General features: G+C 37.5%; 1 protein-coding gene across 1 annotated transcript in view; it reads right to left on the bottom strand.

The window, feature by feature from the left end:
* Window positions 1-833: 833 nt before the first annotated feature.
* csmd1a (CUB and Sushi multiple domains 1a) overlaps window positions 834-15,028 on the bottom strand; it is a 603,150-nt gene continuing 588,955 nt past the window's right edge. The window contains exons 61-71 of the mRNA XM_066678438.1: window positions 14,318-14,491; window positions 14,138-14,211; window positions 13,695-13,806; window positions 12,325-12,504; window positions 11,195-11,257; window positions 9,713-9,874; window positions 9,077-9,189; window positions 8,755-8,842; window positions 8,092-8,224; window positions 7,676-7,738; window positions 834-4,074 (exon numbers count right to left, since the gene is read on the bottom strand). Coding sequence (XP_066534535.1) covers window positions 3,915-4,074; window positions 7,676-7,738; window positions 8,092-8,224; window positions 8,755-8,842; window positions 9,077-9,189; window positions 9,713-9,874; window positions 11,195-11,257; window positions 12,325-12,504; window positions 13,695-13,806; window positions 14,138-14,211; window positions 14,318-14,491 — 1,322 coding nt within the window. The 3' untranslated portion in view covers window positions 834-3,914. The remainder of the gene's footprint in view (window positions 4,075-7,675; window positions 7,739-8,091; window positions 8,225-8,754; window positions 8,843-9,076; window positions 9,190-9,712; window positions 9,875-11,194; window positions 11,258-12,324; window positions 12,505-13,694; window positions 13,807-14,137; window positions 14,212-14,317; window positions 14,492-15,028) is intronic.

Raw genomic sequence — 15,028 nt, 5'->3', positions numbered from 1 at the left:
AAAGTGGACAGTCTTCACTTTACCTTCTGAGCCTTGGTTTCATTTCAGTACGTGCAGAAGAACAGAGTTGATACAACAGAGCCACCAGTTTGTTAACGTCTTCCTGACCAGGGTTTCTTGTCGAATCAAGCATAAGAACCCTACATCTTTAAGGAAATCTTTGCAGTTATAAGACAGTTTGAATGCATTCAGCTACATAAACATTAGTGAGGTCAGGTACTGATGATAATTGGTGAGCTCTGGATCATAAACACTGCTGAAACTAATACCAAATGGACTGAATGGTGCTCCAGCTCTCTAGAGGACACAGTGCGAGTGCTCCACAGGCTGTTGCTGAGGGGCTTACACCCCACTGGCAGACTCTCATTGGCACTGTGCAGGGTGACATTAGACTTTTGTGCAGCTACTCCAGAGCATCCCATTCTATTCAAAACCTTTTCTATGGAGATTATACAGTGTTCATCATTGAAAGTCTATGTGAGCAATGAGCGCAGCTAATATAAAGGGGATTTTATAGAGTGGAAAGATGTACAGAAACATTTGGAGATGCGTACACAGTAAGATAACGAATGAGAATAAAACTCGCTGGTATTAGATCAGAGGCATAATGTTGTTTAAGAAGTTGTTTGATAAAAGGTTGTATTAACAGTACCTGGTTGTTACTCGCCTGGAACAACATGAGGTAGAATGGAAAGAAAAGTGCGTCTATATTTTAAAATACTTTAATATTTATCTGAAATAATATTTCTCAAAATATGTGTCTTTTAACAATCTGTAGTACAGTTCTCTAGGGTTTCTCATTTTCTCTCACGTCAAAGAACACATACGAGCGAGATATGCCATAAAAGCTCGTACATACTGACATTGGCTTGGAAAATGGTTTGACCATAGATAGATATATACTTATAGGTAGATAAACCATTAATTTACATTTTATACAGTAAAAACATTTATTTTAACAATTTTACCTACATTTAATCAAAAAAGTACAGCATATTTAATAATTTTACAAATTTCTCATAAAAAATATATTTCTGTACAAAAAAAACATTTTTCTTTTGCACCTACTTCAAGTCAGCAGCACATGAGAAGAATGATGGAGTGAAGAGCGTGATGGGGGAACGCAGTTTTACAGCTTGTCAAGTTGGTAAACTATTTTACAGAGGTGGAGAAAAATGGATAAACAAAAAAATTGACATTATTGCAGCAAGCCTGAAGAAAGGCAAGATGTGGATTATCTCAGTTATCATAAGATGAAGCTCATAGTGAGAAGGGGGACGGAAACTAAGACCATGATAGACCATCAGAGACCATTATGGATTGCCCACTTGAACTTGCATGACAAAGCATGATAAAGACTTGTGCATTAACATGTTTCCATCTGACAGCGGAATCCTAGGAATTTTAGGAAAACTTTATCAAGATATAGTGGTTTTACACAGTTGTGTGCCAACACTCTTTAAGAATACAATCTGTGTGAAAATCTGTGAGTTTTTGAAGCAAACGTAGTACAATAGTGAGCCAGTGATGTGGTTGAGCGCCAGTGCATATGACATTGTTTTTAAAAAACAAACAAACAAACAAACAAAAAAACTATATGACGGTGTCTGAGAGACAGTGCTGAAAAATAGACTATAATGCATTTCCAGAAAAAGTCATACTATTTTGAGGATATAAAGAATTTTCTGTATTTAAAAAAAAATCATAATATTATGTGAAAATATAGTCATTGTAAAGCCATTATATCCCTGGAATAAACTGTCAACATGTCCACATCTTAGTATATACTAAATACTCAAGAGTTACTTTTATTTTACTACTTCATATCTAATATGGGGAGGACAAACTATGGAGCATAATCTGATTTATTCAGTCATCGATTTGATCCTTTATCTCATGAGTAGAATTTTATTGGAGAAAAATGTATATTATTTAACTGCATAAAATAAAGTATCATTTTAAAATAATAAAAAAAGCTTTTTTGGTAAATATTTCTTACTGTTTAGATTCAAAATATTATGACTTTATTCTTATATTTTTAACAGTGTCCCTAAAACGCCATTAAAACCTTGCATCAGGTGATCTGCAGATTAAACAAACATTAAAGCAAACAAAAAAAGTGAGCAATTACAAGAAGAACATGCACATGGTCAACATGGTCAGAAAACACCCCCAACAAATGGATGAGATTAAAATCACAGTGAATATGCACCCGAGAAGCCCTAGACTCTTTAACTACATGATGATACAGGTCACTGGGGATCAGAACGGCCCTGTCATGCTTATGAATCTATTAATAAGGCAGTATTTCTTCCAGAGGACATTTCATCTTCATCTCTCACTGATGCTGAAGCTTCGAAAAGTGTGTGCGGGGTAGTGGGTGGCGGTGATGGTGGTTTGTGTGTGCGTGTGTGTGTGTGTGTGTGAGAGAGGGGGTGGGGGGTGTTCGTGGAGGAGACAAAGAATGAATTGTTACAAAAAGAGAAGGAAGATGACAAAAACAAAGAATCACCTTGGAAAATCTCATAAAGGCATCAACAGATGATGAATGTGATTGGCCTACAATGTGTGATTACAGAAAAAAGTAACAGAAAAAAAACAAAACAGTAATTTAACCAAAGTGCAGCATTCCTCAAAACAAAGATTTGCACCAAAATGAAAATCCTATCCTTCCGCACAAGAGGTATATTTGATACTGTAAGCAAGTCTGCTGCTCAACAATTGGAATGAGATCAAGCAGGAGAAATAATGGAATGAAAATAAGGCTTATGTACATAAAAGCTGAATATTCAGTAAAAAAAACAAAACAAACAAACAAACAAACAAACAAACAAAAAAATGCTTCACATGAAGACGTCTAGATATTTTGCCTCAATTCGCTTGGTCAATGGAAGTGAATAGACACTGGCATCTGCACCTGCTTCTAGAAAAATGGAATGGAACCATAAAGGAAGTAAAGAAAGATGAAAAGTGGAATGTAACTGAAACAGTTTCAAAGCTTAGTTTTTCCGTATAACCTCCTTTCACATAGGCTCATGTAAACATAAACAGAACTTTATTTGCAGAGCTAATTCCGAAAATATAATCAGACTCTCTCTCTCTCTCGATAGACATAGCATGACATCATGCTCTTTATGAATATGGATTTCTATGTTTATATACATATGGTTTCAGTAACCCTGTATATTATTTTTTTCTTTTTCTGTGTGTTCATATGTTTCGGATAATTTGAATTCATGTCCTTCTTTTACTAGTGCAAAATTTGTGCAATAAAGTTTTTTTTTTCTTCCTCCCCCTCCCTCAAAACAGCGTCTGATCGTTCTGTCCACAACCCGGAGATAGGAGGCTTACGCTTATCTTAACATCTCTCATTTCTGTGGGAGATGAGCCACAACTGTCCAGTTGCTCGGTACATTGTCCTTTTTGTCTTCACTGAAGAGAATACACTGGGCCAGGGCAACCTTGCAGTTTTCCAGATACTTCCAATCTTCCCTATTTTTTGTTGTGGTTTTTTTTGTTGTATCGTTTCTGGAAGGGAGGGTGGTGGAAGAAAGACATGAAAAAAGAGGATAGAAAAAAATCCTTTTCATCCTACAATGTGCTGTTAGTGTGCTGTTTCTTTGCTCTGGTCAATTGTTCTGACCACAGACAGCACACGAGCTTAGTTTCAGAAAAAAAATGAAAAGAAGTTCAGTTTCTTCTTCTGACCCTCCTGTTTTTGCAATGTTTTTTTGTTTTGTTTTGTTTTTTGTCTTTTGTGGTTGTTTAAAAAACTGGAAAGAAAAAAAAGCCGTTCATATTCGGAAAACGATCAAAGTGAGCTGGCGGTGGACTAAAGTTTTCTCAGCCGCTTTGTGAAATGCACTCTCAAAAAAAAAACACAGGCGTGTGGAGTCCGGAGCCGCTAATGAAGGCTATACTACCGTACACACCGTGTTGAGCGTGGTGTCAAACCTCACGGCTTTGGCTTCCGTGGGCTTCATGTTGGTGTCATACATGGGGTTTTCGAATGACGCTTGACCATTCGTATTCTCGTGCCCCGCATAGCCGTTGTACTGTACTTTTGGTCTTGTTCTGCCAAAGGAAGACATCAATCACGTTACCACAGGAGATGTGCAAAAGATTGCATTTTATGCTTCAATTTGTCAAAGAAATGATTCTGTTAAAAAAAAAAATCCAATTTACACATGTTCCTCTTGCTCTAGATGTAGCTGACCAACCAAGATGAATGTTTGGTCAGTCACAACAATCAGATGATGCTACCAAGCAGGGAGGGTGAAGACTAGAATAAGCTTCTTCTTAGACATAAAGCTTAAAAGCTGCTTGCAACAATATCATGGCTCAACATGACTACACATATTAACTACTCAATATATTAACTAATTAATTCTACCAATAATTGGTAGAATTGCCCAGAATTGCCCATCACTGGGGACTGAACTTGTGATCTCCATATGATTGAAGTAAAACAAATTTAGCTTAATAGGTTTAGCAGTGGAGCTATGAGGCTAATGTTGTTCACAGACACCAGAAGTCAACAGGCACCTAAATATTTCCCACCAATAGCAGGACATTTCAAATGCAAATGTTCTTCTCCCTAACGCTGGACCAGAAGGTTGTTGGTACTGGGACTGGAAATGAGCTATTTCTTTGCTCAATATCCACAGCTGAAGTGCTCTAACTCCCAAATACTTCCTAGGCACTACGGCTAGCACACTGTTGCTCCAGGTATATGTCTGCTCATTGTCCCTAATGCATGTGTGCTACAATTGCTCAATAGTGTGTACGTGTTTTCGCTACCAAAGATGGGTTAAATGTAGTGATTCTGGGTTTGTACAGTTACAAATAGTGTGCCGGCTTTATAATCGTCAGTAGTCTGAATTACTTTCTATTTTTTGGTGATGGTAGTGTTTGTGTGAATGACTATTTTTCAATCAATCGATCAAATCAAATCAAATTTTATTTATATAGTGCTTTTCACAACAAAAAGTCGTCACAAAGCAGCTTTGCAGAGATCCGGGTCCAAGCCTCTTATGAGCGAGCAGGGGCAACAATGGCAAGAAAAAACAAATAATTTTGAATAATGTCCAACAAAGGCAAATATCTAAACTCACTGAAATGCTCTCCAGTATTTTTAATTTGGATGTCAGTTGACTGCTATTGTTTGTCATAGCAAGGTAAGCCTTGTACCTCGAGTGCTAAACAAAAGAAACAAAATTGTCAAACAAGTCTTGGCAGGTCATCTACAACCAGTTTAAGTGAAAAACGTGTCATTGTGATTTTTATTCATTTATTTCTGCTTTCCTGAATCATTTCTTTGACTCTGTATCAATTCAGGTAAAACAGGTTGTTTAAAAAAGTGGGACATTCACAAAAAATAGCAGTGCATTCCAAAGTATATATATTTTTTGAATGAGTTACAGAGTAACATAGACATTAGAAATGTTAGATCGAGCTTAAAAGAAATAAAGAAAAAAAAAGAACATGACGCCCTCATCCAGAGATGTGGTGACACAGATGTGTGCTCTCCAAATAAAAAAGGGTAAAAAAAAATTAAAAATTCACGCACGCCTAACTGACACACAAAGATCTTTATCTAAGTTCCTTCCTCTTACACGCTTTGCCCCTAAAATGTGCAAGATGACCAACAGTGAAATATTTAAGCCACAGTGCTGCTCATCTGAGCTTATTCACTGCAGCAAGGTAAGGTTAAAATGTTAAAGTTGACTGAGAGGCTGGTTCCTGTTGAATTCCCACTTTGGTCCAATAAAGGAACTGGTGTAAAAAACTGAGCCCAATTGTTTGGGCAAGAGGCCATTAGCATGTACGAAAATACTTTGGACCTCCAAACCCTGCTTTTAAACTACTGCCAACCTCTTTTGCAGCAGGAATCAAAGTGAGTGGGAGGCTATAAAGCCTGCTGGCCAAAAAAATGTAGATTTATTATGACCTGCATGCAGAAACAAAAATATGACAAAAACAATAACATATCCATAGGAATATATAGAAGCTTTAGTTAAATAAATAAATAAATAAAGGCTGTGAAAAACTAAACACATAATGCCTCTCTCCATAATGTGTGATGGGGAGAAATTTCTCCTCCTCTGCTGTAATTATTAAGGCCTAAAATAATCCCATTCTCGAAAAGGTCACTGCTTTCTCCCAATCCGTAGAAGTTAGAGAACTGTAACTGATGGCCTCTTCCTCGGCCAGCCTTGTGATTTATGGTCACACGTAAATTGTACCATAATCTAAATAAACGACCTGCATCTCCAACCATATTCAAAATCCCCCTCCCCTCTGCATCACACTTCAAAGAACCTCAGCACAACTCCTAAATAAATAAATAAATAAATAAATAAATAAATGGGAGAAGGGCTATGCAAAGAAACTCATGACATTTTTGTGGCACATTTACACAAACAGAAAAAATAAAACACAATGGCTTTTAGTCGGTCGAATTAGAGAGACAGAGATGAAGATCACAAACGTAGCATGGTCCCCCCCCCCCCAACCCGCCAGCACCACCTAGGCCTGTCACTATCATTAAGTTTTAAAATCTGAAGGCGGTCGTTTAAATAATTGCAATTAAGATGTCTCTATTGGTCATGTGGAGGAACGGCTGAAGTACAAGTGGTGTAGTGGTTGGCGTAGCATAGATGATAAGACTGCTGTGTTCTACTCGGTTCAGGTCCCTGCCTGCATAAACACACCATGCTACATAATGAAGTGTCCTTGGGCAAGGTTTGGAACATCGACCCCAGACTAAATAAGAAGGCTACTGAATAATGTAAAAATGTCTACATGGATATTGAATGAAATAACTAAAAAAACTAATTTAATTAAAATAAACCATTAAAAAGATTGGTGTCAGGTTCTGATAGCGGTATAAGACTTAGTCCTGTGTTAGTTATAAGTTACTGCAGTGATTCCCAATGTGGGGTGTGTGGAGCTATTTGAAGGGGTCCAGCAAAACAAACTGAGGCATGATTGAGCAGGACTAGTATCGTGTGTCAGAGTCAGGAGACCAGAAAATATTCTTCTCTACAAAAGGTGTGCACTGGAGAAAGAGTCTTGGAACCGCTGAGTTATCGGCTTGGCCCAGTATTGCAGAAATATTTACATTAATACAATACAATTTTAATCAGGGGCAAAAATGCAGCATTAGGTTTTTGTCTAAGGACTTTTGCAGGTGTAGCATGGTGGAAAAGTCAGTAGTGTTATTCACTACGTTACACTAATCACTATCCATTTGGCTGCATCTCTACTTACAAGAGAGGAGAGACACAGTTGGAGCTCAAATAAAGAAATTTTCTTCACTACTGTCTTCTGAACATATAATCACACCAACCAATGTTATCATAAACCCTGACAGTCCTCAGTAAATATATTTCCTGCTTTCTTTTATTTACATGTGTTCATCTCAGAAAATGCATCTAATTCGTAGTCTGTCTGCTGCTGTAAACATAAGATTGTTGAAGCTAACAGCAGCAGAATATGATTGCAGTCGGCTTAAATAATTGCGACAGGCCTAACACCACCCAAACCCCCACCCCCCACACACACATCGTGCATCCTCCTCTCCCTCTGACGAGATGAGCAAAAAGAAAAGGAGACGATGGTGATGTGGCAGCAGAGGGCTCGTTGCCTAGTGATTTAGCTTCTGGTGTCTTACCTGGAGCCGGACCTGATTACGTCTTTGGGTCTCTCATTCTCATCTGTCTCTTGTGATAGTACCCTGCCAATTTTTTTATTTGTTTTAATATTGGGTAATTATGACCCATCATGACAGTTTGCTGTTTTTACTTCATGTCACACATTCGTCTGTTGCTTGCTTTGGTAAACTCAGGAAAACTCCAATGCTCTGGTTTGTTTTTCTTGTTGGATTTTTAAAATCATTTTTAAACAAGCAATGCCATAGCTTATTGGTAAAATTATGTCAAGTGTCCTGCTAAACCAATCCACTTTAATTTGTGGGCACAGGAGTTTCCCCATAACTGCAGCGAGACAAATGCAAAATTAACATCCAACAATGGACAGAATGTAATTAATGCATGGCTAAAACAGAGTGATCTTACAGGAGGGGCTTACCTGTGTTTGTAGAGGTAAAAGGCAAACCCTGACAGAATGAGCGCAAAGAACGGCACCAGTATGGCAGCCGCCACTGAGCTGCTGTTGGTGCCGTAGTAAGGATTGGATGAATCCGTATCTGTGGTGATGAGACCTAAAAAATGTAAAGGTGAAAAAAAAAAAACAAGTTCAACTAAAGCCACATATTTAGCTAGGGTTTTTAGGTAGAACAAGACTTCAGTATAGGAAATGCCATCCTCTTTCCAGCACACAACTACACTCTAATTCAATTATCTTTTAATGTATGGAATACGCATGATATTTTCTGAAGTTTGTAGAAAACTCTTCTAATGAATAAGTCCACGTAGCGTGCACCTATTGATTACATCGATTTTATAAACACTACAGAACAGCAGTGGCAGATATATGGTATATGTGGCCTATAATGTTGTATAATGAGTGATTTTCTTCTCTATACTTATTATCTATACTATATTGAGGAAGCAAAAAAATAATAATAATAAGACAAGTTAATAACTCAATTTTTCAGAGCCTCGGACCAAAAATGTTGATTCTCTATATACAGTAGCTATGAACATTTGACCCTCAAGAAACCCGAGTTTGATAAATATGGTCTTTTTATATAAAACGTAATTAAAAATCTTCCTGCAGTGTTCATTTTACCTTGTCGTGTCAGCTGGAACTTCCCAAAATCTTTGCTGTGGATATGACCTTGGTAAACAAACATTTTCTTCTCAGACTCTGCTGTCACCTGGATTAGAGGAGAGAGGAGAATAAAGACAGAAAATAATCATCAGATACAACAATCTTTATTACGTGAGACCATGGATGAATGACTAGCCTGTTTTAAGATTCAAGGCCAGTCACAAACATGTTGATGAGACGTGTCTGTTTCATCAGTTACTCGTTTTCAGTTCTGAGTGTGTAGGAATCGTACCTTGGTTTCTGAAAATGACAGCTACAGTAAAAAGGTAGCAGTACTTACATAGCCATCCATTGCCCAGTTGTCGTTTTTGAATTTACTGAAGTACTGCTCTGTTGGGCCTCTAATCTGGTAGACTTTCAATAATAAATGATTTTCCTCTTTCTTGTACGTCCCTGTGCAAAGTGAACAATAAAGACTCTCAATTTTTCACTTTACTATGTGAAATCTTAATAGCTATTTCAATATTAAAAATTAAAGCTGTTTAAATTCAAATAAAGCCCAGACAAGACAAGAAAACTATAAAGGAACTTGTCTGGTGTGAAACAAAGTCAAAAAGTAACACTGTTGTATCATTAAATTACAAAATGTTGATAAATTACACAATTGCTACTCTTACATGCTTTTTATTCTTCGTTATCACACAGCATTCAAAAGCAAGTTTGTTTTTTTTTGACCAGTGACAATAAAATGTTTTAATTCTAAAATATCCATGCATTCTGCTGCTCTGCAGCATGGGTGCCAAATCCCATCATGTATTTTAAAATGATTCTATGAAAAGGTAGTGTAACTTTTATAGTATGTTAACAATCCACTGCCATCAGGGATCAGTTGATATTTGTCATGTTTGTTGCTTATGCACTGGATACTGCATTAAACATGAGGTCCTGAGATTTATGTAAATGTTTAATAACTTACCTGAGAGCTTGATCTGCACTCCGCTTTGTTCCAGAAGAGTGACATTGACTCTGCTTGTTGTGGCATTGAAAGCATTGACTGTTATAGTGGCAGCCTGCCTCTTGCCAAGGTATTCGTAGAAACCCGCCCAGCCAGAGTTTAATGAGAACACATCCGCTGGAACTGGACAGACATGAATCACATTTACAATAAATATATAATGCTGTGCATTGGCATGCATCAACAATTTCCTTGTTAAAGCTTTTTTTAAAGTTTGTGTGTGGAAAAAAGTATTTTAGAAGTACACATAATACAGTGTACATTTAGTCTGCCTTATACAGCTGGTAGACGAACGATTCAAAGCCAGTTCTCCTCTATAAACTGAGGAAAATTTCAAGATATATTGCATATTATACACAATATGACCATACGTATGTGGACACTCCTCCTAATTATTCTCTTCAGCAGGTTCAGCCGTATGACCTGCTTACTGAAGTATAAAAGCAAGCACACTACATTGTAATCTCAATAGACAAACACTGGCAGAATGAATTTCACTGAAGAGATCAGGCATTATAAACAAGGCACTGTCACATGATGCTTATGTCCTATCCCACTGAACTGTTTGCCTATTCACAGCAGTAAAATTTGGTGGAGGAGGGCTAGAGTCAACCCTTTGGAATGAACGAGAACCTTGACTGTGAGCCAGGCCTTCTCATCCAACATTAGCACTTGACTTTTTGATGTACTGGGCACAAATTCAAACAGACATATTCCAAGAACTTGTCGAGAACTTTCCTAGAAGACAGGACACTCTTAAGACGACAAGGGGATGGTCAGTTCTGTATGCAGTAAATATCCATTCTGCAATGCATTTTGGAATGCCCAATAATCTCATATAGGTGATGGTCAAATTTCTACATACTTTTAGGCTGTTTATTGTTTACCGACAATGACTCTGTAACAAGTGTAAACCTGAGAGCAGTTATAAACGTATGGTGTACCTCAACACTTTTTTTTTTTGCAGTAACCATTGTTGGGACATAATGACACAATGACACATAGGTATTATTATAGAATTATGTCTTAAAAGCAATACAGTTCTTAGCTAGACTTCTAATATATAAGTGTCAGTGCTTGAGAATGATATTTCATAACAGTGTTATTAATGATACAAACTTACCTCAGTAAAATATAATGTACTTAATTATTATTATTATTATTTTTTTTCTGACAAAAGCTGCCCATAAATACTCAAATTCTGCTTTGTAAATGTCAATTATTGCTAAAGGCTGTATTGTGAACTCTCCATAAAACTGTTAAATTAAATTCATACACTTTCATAATATTATGTAGGTTTTATAAATGTTTTACTCTTCTCAGTACTGAGCCTTATTTAGCTCTACAGTGTTCATGTCAGATGACCTCAACATGGATGTTTCATTGTAAATTGAAAAACAGTGGCAACACGGCCCCAGCAGTGGCTCAGAAAAGGTTACCTACCCCGGATCTTGTTTTTCTGGACGTCTGAGTCTCCCTTTGACTTGCTGTTTATTTTGGGTCCAACTAGGAAACAGGACAAGTAATTGAGAAGTTGACATTTTGCAGGTGCACTCCCACTCTCTTTATATGCATGCTCATGGATAATGACCCGTATTTAAAGCTTCCTTACTAAATTCTTATTTCCTTCCAGTGTAGAATGGCTCATTTGGAATTTTTGAGATATACTGAGCTGCAGCTGTCAAATCCCTATAGGTTTTTGTATGCCTATGCGGTGAAGCATGTATATTCATATATTCCTATAGTAAGCAATGCCTAGAAGCCAAGTTTCTTCCAATATTAATTCATTAGTAAATATTTTAATTCCAGTCCACAAGCCTAAAGATGAACAACTGAATTATAAGTGTGCAGTTTAAGAAATGTACCCTTCACTTTCACTAGCAATAACAAAAAGCATGGGGCAATTTTAATTGTTATTTCTTGCCCAAAGCTCTTTAAAACAAATTTAAATAAAGTTTCAAGTGAATTAACAAATTACAGATTTCATTTTTTACTGCATTTTTAGTAAGTGTCCCAGCTTTTTTTGGGAAAAGGGGTCTGTAGAAAAAGAAGCCAACTTGAGACAGCTCCAACATAAGGCTGTTAGTGCAACACAACGCAATTCTGCTGCTTCAGTACTCTCTTTAAAGTGCCATTATTTTTATCTGGATATTTTGGAACCAACATTATTTGGTTGAGCTTCACATGACTACATCTTGTCCTAATTTTACAAATGCTCCGGATCAAAAAATCTCTCGAATGCCATTGAAGTAAATGTAACTTTCCAGCTACTGCTGTGATGAATCACTGAATTATGGTAAATCTGAATTATTATTTATGAGCAAACACAGTAGTAATGTGGTAACATAAATAATACTGACAATATATATTGGTATATTAGATATATATTGCCAAATATATAATTATGGCAACATCATTAGATGTTTAAAGGTTTAAACACACTCAGAATCTTCTCTAGATCTATTTAGTTTATGTACTAGTAACAGCATATTCACTTTTATACTTTCTGCAGGTCTAGTTTGTGGGTGAGTGTTTCTATTACCAATTCTCAGTGAACAGTTAAAGTCCAGTACCTTTGCAGACGGGAGGCTTGCCCGACCACCTGCCGTCTGGCCTGCATGTCCTGTGTTCGGATCCTCCGGCTAGAAAAAAGCCATCCTGACATGTGTACATAAGAGTGTAGCCCAGTGTGGGCAGGTCAATCGCGCGGACGTCCACATGGGATGGTGTCTCTGGCTGTCGGCAGGCATGCGCTACACAAGAGGAAGAAGAATACAGGAAAATACTGAGAATAAGCAGAGGAAGGATGCAGCGAAGCACTGAGGCTTTTGGCTGACACCTACAGAAAGTATTACTTCATGCACTGTCAACAGCGCTGTGCCATTGGAGGGGAAAAGTTCTGGAACATGCCATAAGTGATGCTGCCTTACATAATATATGAACCAGGTCTTCACACCTCACCTTTAGTCGACTCACGTCTCCATGCTCTCAGGCACAGACAGTGAAGGCGCTTTATATGAGTGAGGAGCCCAGAGGATTTCACTGAGTGGGCTGTCAGAACTCGCCCACAGATTTACAACCCAACTACAAGCAGCTTAAAATCAGCTAATTTTAATTCGTTCTGCTGAGGCCAGCAAGCCCTCTCTTCTGTCTTTTCAGGAATCACACACTGCAAGTTATCGTTTACATCAGAAACCAACCTTCACTTAGTTTGTTTTGGAGTCAATATGTAGAACTTTAGGGCATATTGCTTGGAAAGAGGTAAAGGGGTTGAAGTTTAGGTGCATGACTCTATTTCAGTGTATTTCCATAAACAACAGATTCAAAAAAATTTAAAAAAGCTGAGTTAGTTATTGACCCAGCTGCTGCCATCCAGCCAGTCTATTCCTCAGCAATGACTTTTCGCACGCTTTATGAATGAATGCGATTCCATGGGTCTAGCCCCAACAATGTGTAAAAACTGGGTTCATTCTCAAATTCATCTCCATCTCTCTCCCACTCATTCCTTTTCTCCAACCCCAATCTTTCAGATTAAAGACTCAGGCACATGCACAAGCAGGGGCTCGAGTCTCCTGCCCTTTTGCTTTCAGACTGTTCCCTCTTGGCTTGCTTGAATAATAACTTCCAAAAACATTCTTACTCCTGTTTGCACCCTTTAAAATAGCCATCTCAGAAACTCTAACCTATCACAGAAACTCAACTCACCATATAAGGTTTCTTTTATTATTATGGAAATAACGTGTTTATTTTGAACAACCACGATGTATAATGTTAGGAATAGGGATTTGTGCTTTTTGTGATGCTCGGTGGAGCTCTGAAATAACTATAACTCATGGGTTCACAGTAATGAGATGATCACAAAACAGTATTGTTTACAAGAGAAAGGGTTAACGTGCCTGAACATGGGCCTGCATTTTAATAACAATTTCTGAATGCTACTTACCAATGCATTCTGGCTGCATGCCACTCCATGTCAAATTTTCCAGGCACGTCCTGGTAGTTGACCCAAGAATGTGATAATTTTTTCGGCATCTGAAGAAAACCTTGCTCCCCACCTAAAGGAATCAGTAAAAATCATCACTGCACAAATAGAAACATGCTTTAGAGGAGCAAATACTGAAGAAAAAAAAAAAAAAAAAAAAAACTTTTTCCCAGTGATTCTGCACTACAATAAAACATGGATGTCTCCATGTGGGTGATCCAATATATGGAGCATAAATTGGATCATAAATTATCAGATTCTTCATTTCAGGTACTTTATGGAAATAAATAGCGCATGCTATGTGTTAGTGATAAAAATGATCTATAGCTCTGTTAATTTTTTTATTACACATATACATCTTAGATTTTTTACCTTTCTGAATCTATAAACTTAAACAACTTTACCTCAAATCCCTGAGCCTGAAGAGGAATTCCATATGCAGGGGTTCCAGGATCTTTACACGCATTGTATGCTGGATCTACAATTACACATTAAATGTTAATCACTGTCCTAAGGCTACAAGCCCCAGGTATTAAAGGGTTGGTGAACTGTTCAGCACTTGCTTTAAGCTAATAATTACAAACCGATGCAGGAGGGCTGGATTCCGGTCCAGGAGCCGTCCTCCTGACACACTCGCCGAGGGGAACCCACCAGCAGGAATTGTGAGCGGCAGTAGAATGCCACCTCAGACTTATATGTAAACTGGTTCCCCTCTCTATATCCCTCGGCAGGGGTCCCAGGGTCACCACATAACACAGCTGTTCAGGACAAAAAGAAGATGATGGTCAGTACGTGAGCTAATGAAACACAAAACACATTACTAGTTACTGTTTTTTTAATGCTATTATAAACGTCTTTAGCATGTTTTGAGAAAAGAAAAGCTTTCAGTGCATGTAGTGTTGTCACGATGCCAAAATTATGACTTTTGATACAGTACTTGCCTAAATATCTCAATATCGATACTGAAACTATACCATGGCAAAACCTAAAACGTCAGTAAAAGTAATGTTACCCCCCCACCCCCCCAGTGGCACTCATTGGAAATGCCGCTCTTATATATATATATATATATATATATATATATATATATTATTCTTAAACTACAAGTACCCATTATATGGGGTACTGTACCGTTTTTAACGTTTTTAATGACAAAGTATTGAAATACCTTTCTAGTATCGATACATTGTGTAACACTAAGTGCATGTGTACATTAATTTGGGGATCTGGAGCACATACCAACCCACAAACTGCGGATAAATGTCTTTACCACTGGTTAAAATATACTGAGAAGC

Source organism: Hoplias malabaricus, chromosome 8 (assembly GCF_029633855.1).
Source record: "Hoplias malabaricus isolate fHopMal1 chromosome 8, fHopMal1.hap1, whole genome shotgun sequence".
NCBI lineage: Eukaryota > Metazoa > Chordata > Actinopteri > Characiformes > Erythrinidae > Hoplias > Hoplias malabaricus.
Note: the sequence above shows the minus strand (reverse complement) of the source record. Positions and strands in the feature narration are given on the sequence as shown.